The 16,112-nt window shown below is 39.7% G+C and overlaps 1 protein-coding gene across 8 annotated transcripts in view; it reads left to right on the top strand.

Annotated features, from left to right (window-relative positions):
• Positions 1-16,112, top strand: part of TWSG1 (twisted gastrulation BMP signaling modulator 1) — a 44,987-nt gene that overhangs the window by 21,721 nt on the left and 7,154 nt on the right. For all 8 annotated transcript variants that reach the window (XM_037892851.2, XM_037892852.2, XM_043539869.1 and 5 more), the window contains 2 exons: positions 6,552-6,651; positions 10,764-11,030. In XM_037892851.2, the coding sequence (XP_037748779.1) occupies positions 6,552-6,651; positions 10,764-11,030 (367 nt within the window). The remainder of the gene's footprint in view (positions 1-6,551; positions 6,652-10,763; positions 11,031-16,112) is intronic.

The raw sequence follows: 16,112 nt of genomic DNA on the forward strand, positions 1-16,112 counted from the left end.
CCTTAGTGTCCCCCTTACCTGTGGCCCTGTTCCCATTCCTGCCCTTAGCAGGACATGATTCCAATTTCCCCACCCCCATTCCCTGTTCCCATTTCCCCCTCCCCCCTCCACGCTTCCTGATTGACTGCAGACTATATAGTAAAACTTGAGTTCTGCTTAGCTATACCTTAACCAATCATTTTACTGAAATTTAACTAACCAATCCTAACATACTGTAAGATGATTATGTAACCAATTATATCCCACCACCTTAATTAGTTTACACCCAGCAAAATTATACAGCAGACAGAAACAATCACAGAACCAGACAGAGATTATACAGACAAACAATAGGGAAATGGGGACTACAGTGATAGAACAACAAAGAAATGAGGATTTCACATCCCAGCTATTGATAAGTGAGTTCTTGCCAGACAGGATAATATCAAACTAAGTTTCCTTTTACATCTTCTAGGCACTTCCCTTTCTCTGGAGGCAATAGGCATTATCAGGACAGGATTGTATTGTAAGGTGCGATAGCACCTTATTTCAGTGTGACTAGTTTGGAATGTGAGTATGTGACCGTTCGCTTCCCAGCTTATGGCTGCCTCTGCTGCTTAGCCAAAGGCCTTAGCCTAAGAACAGAGCCTCAGACTGTCACAGTAAGAGAGGGCTCTTACACCGGCAGACAGTGATTTTGATTCTTTCTTTTATACCTCTATAACTAGCCAAGTGATAAGAATACACCTAAATTCTTAGAGTATAGGCCTTTACAGACAGGCCTGAATATCTATATCCTAACCGTAGGGTGTTATCTGCTATGTGGTCCAGCCACTAAAGATCCTAGCCACACTTTGTCAGTGGTTTGCACAACTTTTTGCTCAAAAGCAGAGAAATGTTGATGATCAGGGAATCTTGGGTTTTATTCCTGGTTCTGGAAGGGAGAGTGGCCTAGTAGTTAGCACTGCCACAACACAGCTCTGGTACATGCCAAACCAACTTAATTTCCTTCTTGGACAGGTTTACTGGCCTAATGGATGAGGGGAGTCTCCGGACATGATATATCTTGATTTTAGTAAAGCTTTTGACACAGCCCCACATGACATTCTCATAAGCAAACAAGGGAAATGTGGTTTAGATGAAATTACTATAAGGTGGGTACACAACTGGTTGAAAGCCTGTACTCCAATAGTATTATCAGTGGTTCTCTGTCAAATGGGGACACGCCTTGGGGAGTCCTGCAAGCTCCGTTCCTGGGTACAGTACTGTTCAGTATTTTCATTAATGACTTGGATAATGAAGTAGAGTGTGTGTTTATAAAATTTTCAGATGACACCAAACTAGGTGGGGTTGCTAGCACTTTGAAAGACAAGATTAGAATTCAAAACGACCTTGATAAATTGGAGAATCGGTTTGAAATCAACAAAATGAAATTCAATTAAGACAAGTGCGAAGTACAACACATAGGAAGCAAAAATCAAGTGCACAACTACAAAATGGGGAGTAACTGCCTACATGGTAGTACTGCTGAAAACAATCTGGGGGTTATAGAGGATCACAAATTGAACAATGTGATGCAGTTTCAAAAAAGACTAACATAATTCTGGGCTGTATTAACAGGAGTGGCATATGTAAAGCACAAGAAGTAATTGTCCCACTCGACTCTGCGCTGGTGAGACCTCAGCTGAAGTACTCTGTCCAGTTCTGAGCAACATGCTTTAGGAAAACTAGTAAAAACTTCTTAACTTTAATTATAGTTAAGCACTGGAATAGACTTCCAAGGGAAGTTGTGGAATCCCTGTCATTGGAGGTTTTTAAGAACAGTTTAGACTAACACCTGTCAAGGATGGTCTTCTAGGCATACTTGGTCCTGCCTCAGTGCAGGGGGCTGGACCAGATGGCCTCTTGAGGTCCCTTCCAGACCTACATTTCTATAATTCTGTGATTGATTCTGAAAGGTAGTATTGATGAATAGATGAGGCTTGGATCTGCCGTATTAAATGCTAGAATCTGGTCCCAGGTCTGTGTGATCTCTGTCTGCTACTGAAATAGCATAAAGGGAACATAAAGTGGTCAGGATGGCCCGTGCTAGTATTTCTCCAGCACTTAGGTTACTGAGCCATTGTCCCTACAGGATGCCAGCCTTTCTAGCCCAAGAAGCTCTTCATAGGAAGAAAAGGAGTACTTGTGGCACCTTAGAGACTAACCAGTTTATTTGAGCATGAGCTTTCGTGAGCTACAGCTCACTTCATCGGATGCATAGCATATCGTGGAAACTGCAGTTTCCACGATATGCTATGCATCCGATGAAGTGAGCTGTAGCTCACGAAAGCTCATGCTCAAATAAACTGGTTAGTCTCTAAGGTGCCACAAGTACTCCTTTTCTTTTTACGAATACAGACTAACACGGCTGTTACTCTGAAACCTTTCATAGGAAGACTTTTTCACAAGCACCCTAGCACTATCTCCATTGTTGCATAAAAATCAACAAAACTATTAGATTATCTTCCTTCAAATTTCTTCATAAAACCCACTTCTGATATGATACCAACAAAACACTGTGCAATGGCTAGGCAGACAGTATACTGTTATTGCTCTTTACTACACCAACCAGAAGAAATACTTCAAAGACACTCAAGCATAACTTGAAATAGTGCAACATTGAGGTTGACAACTGGGAGTCATCAATGGCAGGTAGATCATGCTGGCAAGCCATAGACAATGATGGGGTTACCCAGTTTGAGATTAACCACCATATGGATCTTGAGGCAGAGAGGCTGAGTTGTAAACAGCGGCAGACTCAGCAGGTATAGATTATAATACCTTCCTCAGCATAAAGCTATCTATGCACTTCATGTGGGAAGGACTGCCACTCATGCATGGGTCTTTTTAACCACAACTGTATTCTCAACGAGTTAAAGCGTTGTCAGTGTCATCTTCGGTCACAAAAAACAATAAAACTCCAATCATAATTGTCTCAACTATATTCTTGTGCTTCTGTATGTTTGTTGTATCCACTTGTTTTCTCTAGTCTTGTCCCTAAATGGTAAGTAAAGCTGACTGGAGAACAGAATTTCCTTCCTAGTACCAATTATGAATAAGAAGTTTTGTACGGATTTCGGATGAAAAGTCAAAAAAATTCTAGAGGTTTTTTTGGCAGGAGGAAGTATCTCAAATTTCCTTCTAGGAGAACACAAATAGAATTTTTCTGCTTGCTGCCTAGGGAGTCTGGCAGCCTGGAAAGCTGTGGAACCAGGAAGCCCCAGCTCCCAATGTCCCAGCCACAGCCACAGATTTGGGGAATCTGGAAACCCGGGCTTCCCAGTAGCTCGTCAGGCAAGGAGACGCAAAGCTTGGGAGCTTTCATTTACATTTTCCCGATGGAAGACCACATGTTTCTGGCAAAATCAAAGTTTTCCATGGGGAAAATTTTGATTTTGCGGAAACTGCATTTTCTATTGGAAAATCATTCTGACATAAAATTCATGACCAGCTGTAATTGCAAACTCTTCGGGGCAAGGAGCATCTTTTAATTTTGTATGAACAGGGCCTAGCACAATGGGGCTCTGAGGCCTGAATGAGGCACCAGACAATACCACCGTAAGATTAACAAAAATCCTATTCTACAACAGATTCAACTTTAGAAGGATAAGAAAATGAACTATCTTTCAAAATCCTCTTTCTAACATTGTTTTTATAAAGCTTATCTGTAATGAAGGTAAAACCAAATTGTTTGTCTTAAAAGATGAATATTGGTTCTCCAAATCCCCTTTAACTCCTCACAGAGGTCAAGATGGCACATCTGCTCTATGCCTAGAACTCTTGCTCCTCTGTCAGAGTTACAAAACTAACCCTCTTTCTGTAAATCCTAATAGTAGTAAGTGCTATGCAGGTATAGACCCCTTATGATGAAAACAAATGACATCACTTCAGTATATACTGGCAGCCATTTTGTAAGGGGCTGGTCAACACTGTTAAAAGGACGCAATCTACTTGGGAGCAGGGAGAGATAAAAGTAACTTCAGGTATTGCCCTGCCATTGAGTCCCCCCTTCCAATTTTTGTGGTTTTACTACATTTTCCTATTTCTTAAAATGTTTTTTCTCTGCCCTGTGGCTTTGTTGAAAGACCCACATAGACAAGAAAAAATGACCATATCGGGAGAACCGTGAAACTGAGTCTCTAAAGTGCTGGCAGATGTGTAAAGTAAATTGGAAACATTTTTCTGATATTTCAGTTCTTGAGTTCTGAGTTTTTAAGACTAGGATTATTTTTTAAATTGATAGTGTTGCTTTAACAAATGGTGTTGAGCCCAATAAAAAAAGGCATGGAGAAGGATTTCTTTATAGCTTTACATATGCTTTACATTGTTACCTTTATTGATGTTTCTACATCAGTTAATTTCCTAGTGTTCTTACCATGATGGGTTATAGCCTTTGTAGTTCTTAATTCTGTAATAAACAAGAAATGTAAATAAGCAAACAAAACCCTATGTTCAGAATTTATTTGCTCAGTAATTTGACTTGAAATAGAAAATTAAGAATTATACACAGTAATTTTCAAATAATGTCAAAGGGGACTGAACTGTCCTTTGCACTGCATTGGCTCGGCCTCGTACACTCAGGTAGATGGACCCCATATAGCCAGACCTGGTCTTATAAATGTACTCTTTTTTTCTTTCTTTTTGTTTCGGACCTTCTGCACAGTTAAACAGAGTGAAAATCCATTGATGTTGTGTGCATATTTGCATTTGCCCGTGTTGTGGTTTGCTGTGTTAGGAGAAGGGTAGGATGAAAGTGGAGAAGCAGTTTTACAGGAAAACATCTGGGAATCTGAGCCTTAACTTATTGAAGTTCAGGGTGAAGGTACCCCCTATAATAACTGATACTCCCTTCTTCTCTCCCCCACCCCTTGTGTTTACACCTAACTGTAAATCAAGAGTGTATTGAAACTCATCCTTCTGCCATACCAGAAAATATATACAAGAATAGCTTGACCATTGAAAGGATGTGGCAAGCATACTCCCCCTCCCCACAATATTTTCTTAACAAGATATGCTCAAGTAGCTCTGCAAAAGGGTTTGATGTTCCTTAACAATGACGGGTAAAGAATTTAAAAAACGGGTTTCTGCCCTCTCACTGTTTCTTTTAACAGATAGCAAGAAGGCCCCACAGCTGTTCCAAGCTTGTTTTCTGTGTGCCTTTTTTTGTTTGTTTAACTCAGTAATTGATATTTCTGATGTTTCTGTCTGTCTTGGTTTTGCTGGAGTTGTCTTTGGAGGGGACCAGAGGAGCTTTCTCAGCCTTTATTGGAGGAGTGGCATTACTGAATTTTTTAACAGAAAGAACTTCCTTCCAAGTTGTTTGTTGAGGTTAGAATTAAATGCATTGTTATGAAAAACTAAGTCTTAGACCATCTGAAGTAAAGACCCTCCCCTCTCAGTTGTTCAGGTTTCACCTCGTGTTGTGATCTAATTTGATATGTGTTCTCCAACCAGCCAACCCTTCAGTCATTCAGTAAAAGCAGGTTAGCTAAAACACAAGTTTCTAATGTAAAATAAATAAATAAAATAAGCAGAACGCTTTTTATTTTTCCAGGCTTCCTTTATACATCAAAGATGTTTCCATACTTAGAGACTCTGTAAGCACTTTTTCTTCAGTAGGGCAGCTCAACCATTGCTCCCAGGCTTAGGTGATGTGTCAAAAATGCTTGAGTCCTCTCCCCCAAAAAAGCACAACCCATTTTTCCTATGTAGGTCACCTTTAACTTTCTATTAACAAAAGAAAAAATAATGAATAAAAAATCCTTGTGATAAACTTCAATGTGCTCTTTGACTAGTTAAATACTTTATTTCCATAACTAAATCATAGTAGTGTGTTTGTGATAGCAAAAATACCACTGCCATCTGTAAAGGGAGGGGACAAGTTATATATCTCAATCATTATCAAAGGCTGGTCTTGACCACGTATCTGTCTTTTCTCTGTCTAACAAACAATATTGCTGTTAAAAATAGAATGTAGGGCAAGAAAGAGATATTTCTAAAAGTTTATTAAAATATGGTGACAATCTAGTGATCTCTTTCAAATATTGTATAAGAAAACTTAGAAGTTGTACACAAATCTTGGGTTCAAGTGATTGCACCAAATGTGTTGCTATCAGAATCCATGGATGGATGCATCTGTGTACATTTCATAGGTTTATTGCCTATAGTTATTTGTTGTTTGTAGAAGTTACATTTCAGAAACCACACATTTCTATTATGAAAAGAGAAAATCTCTTAGAACACCATGCCCAGGCTGCAAAAATATTCACTTAGCTCTGCAGAGAGTTTGTAAATCCAGGTGTTCATGGGGGAAATGGTGGTACATTCTCTCCTACACATAATGATTTTGTGTTAAATGCTCAGTATCCCAGTTGTTGATAAAAATGATATCCTGACCTTAAGGAAACCTAAAATAGTAAATATGTTCCTTTGAAAATGCAAAGAAATAATGCTTGCTAGATGAAGAATTGTCATAACTTATTAGTATTCTACATCTCAGAAAGCTCCAACATAATGTGCTGTGTTTTCAGGAGCTGTGTCAATGCCGACCTGGCGAAGGAAACTGTTCCTGTTGCAAAGAGTGTATGCTTTGTCTAGGCACACTTTGGGATGAGTGCTGTGATTGTGTTGGTAAGTTCATTATTTATTATCTACTGCTACTGCTCATTGCATCATTTCTGTAATTAGATTGTAAATTCTTCAGGGCAGGATCTATATTAAATATTTTAATAGCACGCTGTGGGAGCTGAATAGCTAATTATAAGCAGTAGATATTACTGCGTCACTTGATGTACATTATCTGTGGTATTCCTGATTTTATTCAGTTAATGTCACGGTAACTGATTTGCTAATTCTGTTTCAGATTATGGAAAACCCCTTAATTTGTCACCTGAGAGGAACTCAGTACACCAACAGTGTTCAATTATCACATTTTGTGATGCAGTGGAAGGACTAACTACAAAGTGCCATTAGAAATATCATACAAACAGTGGCGCTTAAGGTTTGCTGTCTTGTGAACCCTGAGAGCTAGAAACAAATACTAAAAAACTTTACCAGATGCCTACTAGCCAGAAGAGTAAACTTACTATCCAGAAATGGGTATGGAAGATGAGGGTGAGTGTTCCACCAGTGAGGCTGAGGGGATAAAGCCCTGACAAGAAGCCCAGTGCTAGTAGCTAAGGCTTCTACTAGTGAGCGCTATTCCTGGACCCTGCTTAGGGATTCCATCTTCTGTATTATCCACATCCGTATAGGTGTCTGATATATTAGAAGCTTCAACCCTCTTCTGGATGCTGGAAAGAAGAATAAGTTTCCTTTCTTTTCACTCAAGATCCTCCTGGCTGCTGTGAGAGGGGCAAGTCTCCATTGTTCTACCTTCCCCACAGTTTCTTTTTCATTGGTCCTCCCCTCTATTGAAGATAATGAATAGCTACAGCGCCTGACTCTTCTACTGCTGCTCGTAGCTTCCCAAGCAATAGCATGAAATGGATGTGATTGTTGGTTGTTCTGCTCTAGTCACTGGGTTCTGACTGCCCACTTTGAAACTGGCCAGTTAACTATCAAAACTTCACTTTGCTTGTAGTTTTGCCAAGTATCAGCAACAGCAGAGGCGCTGCAGTTGTTGGTAGGCAGACTCAAAAAGGGAACTATACCTAGACTTAAACTAGATTCATAGCTGAAAGATTATTTTTGCAACCAGGAGACTAGAAATTTAACTTTTTAAATGAAAGCTTCAGGTTTGCAGAAATTGATGACTGAGGCACCCATGCTCAGCAGGGGATGCTTTCAAATCAACATGAGAGTGTTATTCCTGCAAGTCCTGCAAATACTGCTGAACAGTTGTAATGCTTAGTGTTCCAGGGGCATAAAGAATTTCCAGCTCTAGGAGGCCACATGATTTTGGAACTGAAAACCACATTACTGGTAATGATTGAACTGGTATTTGGCTTTTTTCCATTGTGACTTTTGTCCTTACTTTCAGTGCGCTTTTCAATAAATAAACTTAATTTTTTTAAACTCCCAGAGACTAATAAGAATTTTTATTTCTAGTTGCAATGGCAAGCACAAATAACATTCAGATCTTATATGAAAATTAGGGGTGGGACTTATTGCCTGTGTGAAGTGTAAGAATAGTAAAGTATGTTCCTGTGTCATGTTCAGCCTTTGAAAGTCCATTCATCTGGGGAGGTAGGATGATTTAGTGGGTCAGTGCTTACTGCCTTCTGCAAGATGTAAGTTTTAATATTAAAAAAAAAATACGTCTAGCCCTTATGGTTGTGGAGAAAAGCTTCCAACAAAAAACTAAACAGATGCAACAGCGGCACAAGAAGGATAAGTGTTTCACACAGTGCTGCCCTGCAGCAGCTGCAGGAGTGAAATTAAAAAGTTTCTGGTCAGTTTCACTGGTGCTATTCAGAATTCTCTTGATAGCTTCACAGTTGTCCTCAATTGAGTCTATTTCATGCTGCTCCTTGGGTGAGCTCTGAGCAGCAGTAGAGGTAGCCCTTAGAACTAATAACTGGAGAGCCAGGAATCAAAAGGAATTTATTAAAAAATGGAGGCTAGGATAGTGATGAAGCAACATAGATCCCTACCACCCTTGCAGCAGTTGGCAGTCAGGGAACACTGAGGGAGAGGGAGTGTCGTGGCTCATAGAAAAGCAATCAAGAAGAGCTTCACTTTTGTCAGATACCTACTGTCTGGATGCTACAAAATGGGGAGTCCCCACGCAGGGTCCAGGGAGAGCACATTAGTAGGAATTTAAACACTCTTCCCTTTCTCATCTGCAGAGAAAAGGAAGGACACTGGGCCCCCTCATTTTAGTTTGTCTTCTGGTCTTTAGCTTTAGAATCAGAATCTCCTGGGCCTAATGGCACATGTGGCAACCCATTTTTCCTGCTGCTGTCTGTCCACAGCAAGATGTTTGACTCTACCATAAGTTGTCTCCATTGTGGCAGCATCTTTTTTGATTGTCCTGCAATAGGTCATTCTTTGTCCTCCACCTCTTCTTTTCCCTCCAGGTGGGATCCAATCTAAGATGTACCTTGTGCTTCTGCCACAACATAGCCTGATGACATGGTCAAACCACTGTTGCCATTTCCGTCTGAGTATTGAGTCCTCATTCTGCTGACCTTTGTGGTACACTTCCCCATTGTTACACAATCTCTCCAATTAACTTCCTGTTGTGTACTTCCACCATCTGTTGTCTTTCTGAGGCGTACAATAGTGTTGTGAGGACAATTGCATTTGTACAATCTCATTTTAGTGTGTACATTTTTCATCTTACTCTGACAGATGTTTGACAAATGGAAAAAAGATCCACTGACTTTCCCAGTTCTTGCCTGCACTTCTTAATGAGCTGTCCATTAGTAGACGTACTTTAAAGATAGATGAAGTTGTGAACTCTTCCATACTCTTCTCTACCAATCACACATCCATCAGTGTTGACAGCATTTTCTTGTTTCCATGATCTTGGTCTTCTGCGTACTGATACAAACTCCCACTTTGGCCACTTCTGCTTTTGTTTTCATTCCATTCAAGTTGGTATCTAAGTCTCGCAGCTTACCTCTTGCACAAACAATATGAGTGCACTAGGCAGCAGCCATTCCTGTTCTCATCCCAAAGTCTATGACCATGCAGAAGAGAAGTGGGGACAGTACACAACCTTGCCGGTAGCAATCTTAAACCATTCCCTGTCACTGATCTGTGTGCTGATGCAGCATGCAGTTTCGTCATACAAAGTGTATATCACATTAACAGTGTTTGCTGGAATTCCATAGTGTCTCAGGATCTTTCAGAGGGCTTTTCTGTGGACCCGATCAAACACCTTCATAAAGTCAAGAAAGTTCTGGCCATTGGGTGTCTGGCAATGTTTTCAAGCTCTGTATATGAACTATTAATAATATAAATGGGGGTGGTTAGAGTTGAGGGTGTGGAAGAGAGCATAAGTATGGTACCAAGAGACTGGGGAAGTGAGGGGAGTGAAAGATAGAGGCAGAGCCAGAGAACATAGTGCAAGGAAAAAGAGAGATGAGCACGTGTAGGGGAAGAAAGAAAAGAGGAAAATGACTGGAAAGCACCAAGGAAGAGGTGCACTATGATCTCAAGTAGAAAAGAAAGACGTGGAATAAAGATGAAACAAAAGCAAGAGAAAGAGCTACATAAAATGTTGACATGAATATTGTATTAATTGTAACACACAGTAAACAATTATGTGTTCCTTTCATTTCCAGCAGGCCTGGCTTTAGGGGAGTGGCACTGTGGGTATTTTTCACCCTGGCTCTTAGGTTTTGGATAAACTCTTCAAGTCCTGATCATACTAATGTAAACAAATGTCTGTTTTCTTTCAGATGCTGGTATTGTAGTATTTTTGTTCAACAAAACAAACAACTTCAGTTGAACTTTTCATGCCCTAAACCATAACAGTAATGGAGAAAGGGAAGCAGAGTGCTGTGCACAAACATTCTTGTGGTGTCTTCATTTATGTACTTCAGTGTTGCCAAGGCATCTCACTTAAAACTTTAGTGCATCACTGCAAAGATCTTAAACCCAATGGGTGAAATACTGTCCCTAATGAAGTAAATGAAAGTTTCTCCACTGATACCATTGGGGGTCAGGATTTCACCCTTTTTTTTTTTTTTTTTTTTACAAAAATTAATTTTATGTCTAAATGCTGCCCTTCCTGGGGATGGACGGGAGACAGTTTTAAGACTTTTCACTTTACACTTTTCATTCCTCTGCAGGTATGTGCAATCCTCGCAACTACAGTGACACCCCTCCAACTTCCAAGAGCACTGTAGAGGAGCTGCATGAACCAATCCCTTCCCTCTTCCGGGCACTCACAGAAGGGGATACTCAACTGAACTGGAATATTGTCTCCTTCCCTGTAGCAGAAGAACTGTCGCATCATGAGAATCTAGTTTCATTTTTAGAAACAGTTAACCAGCCGCAGCACCAGAACGTCTCTGTTCCAAGCAACACTGTCCACACACCATACTCCAGCGACAAAGGTAACAGTTAGTTGTCTAAAGGCTAAATTCCTAGTTTTACCTTTGTGAAGGGGCCCTAAAAAGGACAAAACATTTTTATTAACCATGCTCAAGTGTGCTAGCCTCCTTAAAGTACAAATAAAAGCCATGGTCCCTGCCCTGAAGAGTTTGGTCTAATTTTTGTCACAATGGGACAAAGGGGGAGTAACACAACAGCATGGGCAAAGGGAGGAGCATATGACAGTCTTGGGCGGGGAGGGGGGAAATGAACCATAAAACAATTTGTCAACATGGAATTCCCCCTCCAAAATGTGGGGTTTCATCAGTTCACACCACTCTAGGTGGGATAATGTAAAATGCTGTCAGAAGCTGAACAAATTGCCTCTTCTGACTCCAAGAAAATCAGACTCAGATCAGGAACTACACCTAATCTATCCCATAGCAATACAGAAGTAGGCTGCTGGAACAGTTTTAAATATGTAGTTTTAAAGAGCTAAAAAGGGAAAATTCAGAGAGCTGGTATTTTTGCTGCTGGATCTGGAATAGAGGTTAAACTCTTGGCTCCAAGATGGCATGTTTTGAGCATCTGAGTGACAAAATGATATTCCAGGTAATACTGGATTAACTATAGATATGAGTAAGTGTTATCTCTTTCTTGGCATTGATGAAATTGATTCAGGGGATGTACATGATTGGAGGAAGGATGATAAAATATTGATTGCCAGGGGGAAATCATGCCAAATTCAGTTGTTGTGACCGGGAGACTCCTTTTTTGACGGTTGACTTTTTTAAACAGAATTTACAGTATTTTCTCCGACACCCTCCCATGAAACTTAGAGAAACATCTTAAACTGTTCTTTCCTCTTAACTAAATGATTTCTTACCACTTAATTTTTTTAAAAAGAGGAATACCGTCTGATTTGTTAGTCATATCTATAAGCAGTGCTGTGTTTGGCTTTTTATTGTTTGACTATTGGTAACTTGTGCTGTTCTTCCTGTGCTGGCTCTTTTAATTAACTAATGAAAGGAATACAATTGATATGGACGTATTGCATTTCCATGTAAATGTGAACCTCTGACCTAGTTTTGTTTCTAAACAAGACTGTTCTTCATTAAATGGAACTCAGAGAGAGACTTTTCTTATTTCCTTTGATTTTAAGGCACATTAAGAAAATAAATTCATTCCAGATGCAGGAAACCATATGGTCAGAAAACATCTAGTTCATATCTGTGTTTGACATTATTAAAATATTTGCTCTCTGGTATTAGAATAATGAAAGTAACAATGTTAAATGGTAAACTGCAGAAAGCCATATGTGCACACAGTACAGTATTTAAAGATGTGAATTATACAATAGAACCTCAGAGTTATGAACACCTAAGGAATGGAGGTTGTTCATAACTCTGAAATGTTTGTAACTCTGAACAAACATTATGGTTGTACTTTCAAAAGTTTTCAAGTGAATATTGACTTAATACAGCTTTGAAAATTTACTATGCAGATGAAAAATCCTGCTTTTAACTGTCTTAATTTCAGTGAAGCAAGCACAGAAACAGTTTCCTTACCTAGACAAATCTTTTTTTAAACTTTTTCTTTATTTTTTAGTAGTTTACATTCAACACTGTACTGTATTTGCCGCCCCGCCTCCTCTTCCCCCCCCCCCCCCCCCCCCCCCCCCCCCCCCCCCCCACACACACACACACACAGTTTTTTCCCTCCTCTCTGCTTCTGCCTGGTTGCATATTTCCTGTTCAAAATGAGGTGTGTGGTTGACCGGTCAGTTTGTAACTCTGATGTTCGTAACTCTGGAAGGCATTTGTCAATTTTACTTGCTGCCTTTTTGGATTAAAAGTTGGAGATTTGGGGCGGGGATTTTCTCAAGACTTTATGAAAAGGGCAACTTGTTCTAATAACAATTTGCATTTTATTCATAGTGGGAAAGGTCCCAAATCCAGGTGGTTTTTTGTCTATTTCATGAGACTGCCTGTTCCATAAGCAACATTGTATTCAATATGAGGTTCAAAGATCATGCATGCTATTGCGAAATTCCGAGAACGACAATTCGGTTAAACTTAGAAATAGGTACTCAATGCCCCTGATTAATAGGCTATGGTAGGAATTCAGCATAGAAATAAAAGTGAACTTTTTATAGTTAAGAAACTTGAGCAGATCTAATCCTTTTCAGATCTTCAGTGATTGTAGATGGGGAAGGTGTAAAATTGCTTCCAACATCATGTACTTCGAGGAGGAATAAAAACTTCTGGGCAGTATGGACACACAGATAATATGCTTGTGCAGGAAGGCTTTCGTACAGCTCATGTAAGCACAAGTATTACGAAGTACATGTACATACTATTCATACTATAAGTAGGACATACTAACCGACAGCCTGTATTGTTTCAAGCTAAAACATCTACAAGAAAAATGCTCTGCTAGAAATACCAACATATCCTACAATCAGTGGTGCTCTTCAGTCTACTGAACCTAGGGAGTCCCATAAAGCCCTGCACATCTAGGGCCCTGGATGCCAAACATCCATCAGTTCCACTAGTAGTGCAGCTAACAATTGTAATGGGGCTACTAGAAAGCCACTTGGGTTTTTTGCATGCTCTGGTTCCTCTCTGCTCAGCTTGTCTTTCTTCTGTGGACACCTGCCATCCGGCACTAGCATTGCATGCTAAGAGGGCACGGCCCAGATATCCTCTTTCTACCTATGCCTCTTTTACTTGTTGCCCATAAGGTGCAATGCTGGCTTCCATATGCCCCCTCCACTTTTTCCCTAGCTTTGGACCTGGGGGCGTGTTGTCAATAACTAGAGGTTTGAAAGAGGGGTTGTCAGAGGTGGATGGGACCCAGCTTATTGTACGTTATTTTGTATAGGATCCCACAAAACTTGGAATGGGCCCTGCCTAAAACTACACTTGCTATGTTCTGCCACAGCCTCTCTGACTGCCTTGATTCCATACAATGCTTATGCAGAGATTGAAACTAAACTTGTGTGAGGTGTTGGACTTACTATTTTCAGTTCTAGATGAAAAGTATCGCTAGCCTAAGGGACCTCTGAGAGGTGTAATGACAGATACCTCATGAACCACTGGGGATAGAAAGGACTGCTTTATATTCCTGGAAAGCTGGAACTTCCCTTGGTACAAAGCATTCCTTTCTAGCCCTGGCATACCACAAGCTATTGGACCTTAAAAATCGCATTCTGTTACTATGCTGCTGATTTCCTCACCCCCAGCTTGACTCTGACAACACTTTAGATATTATTTTGAACTACTGGAACTAGTGCTAATTGTTCATACCAAGGGTTGTCAACTCTTTAGTCAGAACTTCAAGCTGTTTTTCTGGGAATCACATTTTTTGTTCTACATATTTAGCTTAAACTCCTTTTTGGTGGCCTCAGAGCTCAGAACTTGTAGTTCAGTACCTTTTAGAATGAACTTAATTGTCACAGGTGATGACAGAATCTTGGCAGCAGGAGGAAGGATAGCAGAGTATCTTCTGGCAGCTGATGAAACAAAATCCATAGTGCAGTGAAGGGTGTCTTGACATTAACCATTGGTTACTCTCTGGATGGGCTCTGAATTCACCCTCTTCTGGAACCTGAACCAAGTAAGAGAGTTTGTCACCAATAGTGTATCTAGCTTACTGGATACAACAGGTGGATGTTGAAATAGGTCTCTCTTTTATCATCCTTAATTACCAGAAAATTGTATACTGGTTTATTTTAATAATATATTTACTTCTTTTGTTAAGTGCTTTGATCTACTGATGAAAAGCACTGTATATGACTACCTAATTATTTTCTCTTACGAGAAATGTATTGTCTCTCTTTCATTTGTTGGCAACGCTGTAAATGTAGTTTGGCTTGGAGAGGATCAGAAGAATTTTTCATCTCATAGATAAGATTTTAAAGACAAATATTGCATATCAGACTTGGTGTGCTCTGAACTTGTGACTTCCCAAAGTCCTCTGCTGTGTAGTTCTTTTATAATTATTGCTTGCACTGGAAAACATGAAGATTATATCAACATGCTAATGGAAACATGATGCTGTCTTGTTTTGATTACTTTGAATTCACACTTTGTTTTACGTTATTCTCTGCCACACACACCTCCCTTTATTCTGAATTTAAAAAAAGAAATCTTCATTTTCTGAGATAGTGAGTTATTTATCTGCAGTATTTTCCTCCCCTGAGAACTCTGTCTTCCACATTCCTTTTTGGACATATGTGAAAATTGTTAAAATGCTAATGAAAGAACTGTTACTGCAATAAGTAACATCCTTTTATCTACAGTGAGACAGTCAAGTGGGTGTTTTACATAATTGGTTCTTGAAATTGACAACAGTTAAATAGATTTTCCAGAATACATTGTGAACCTATAGGTGTAACCTTTTTTACATGGCAACATTTCACAAGTCCAAGAAAGAATCATTTTAGATAAGGGCTCCTGAACTTGCTAGAAGCAACAGGCAGAATTCCATTGCCTGTCATATGTGAACAAAGATTTGTTCTTGAACTGCTGGAGAAGAGATAGTCAGTGATGTAGCAGAAACAGTGTGCCTGCTTTTTCTTTTTTCTGCATCAGACAACTTGTTTTGTTTCTTTATTCAAGATTCTTTGCTCAAGATTCTTCAAGATTCTTTGCTCAAGATAGTTAAGAGCAAAGCAGACTGTGAAGAACTTGAAAAAGATCTCACAAAACTAAGTGATTGGGCCGCAAAATGGCAAATGAAATTTAATGTGGATAAATGTAAAGTAATGCGCATTGGAAAAAATAATTCCAACTATACATACAATATGATGGGGGTTAATTTAGCTACAACTAATCAGGAGAAAGATCTTGAAGTCATTGTGGATAGTTCTCTGAAGACGTCCACGCAGTATGCAGCAGCAGTCAAAAAAGCAAACAGCACAGTAGGAATAATTTAAAAAGGGATAGAGAATAAGACAGAGAATATCTTATTGCCCTTATATAAATCCATGGTACGCCCACATCTTGAATACTGTGTGCAGATGTGGTCCCTTCATCTCAAAAAAGATATACTGGCATTAGAAAAGGTTCAGAAAAGGGCAACTAAAATGATTAGGGGTTTGG

Source organism: Chelonia mydas, chromosome 2, assembly GCF_015237465.2.
Source record: "Chelonia mydas isolate rCheMyd1 chromosome 2, rCheMyd1.pri.v2, whole genome shotgun sequence".
Classification (NCBI taxonomy): Eukaryota; Metazoa; Chordata; order Testudines; family Cheloniidae; genus Chelonia; species Chelonia mydas.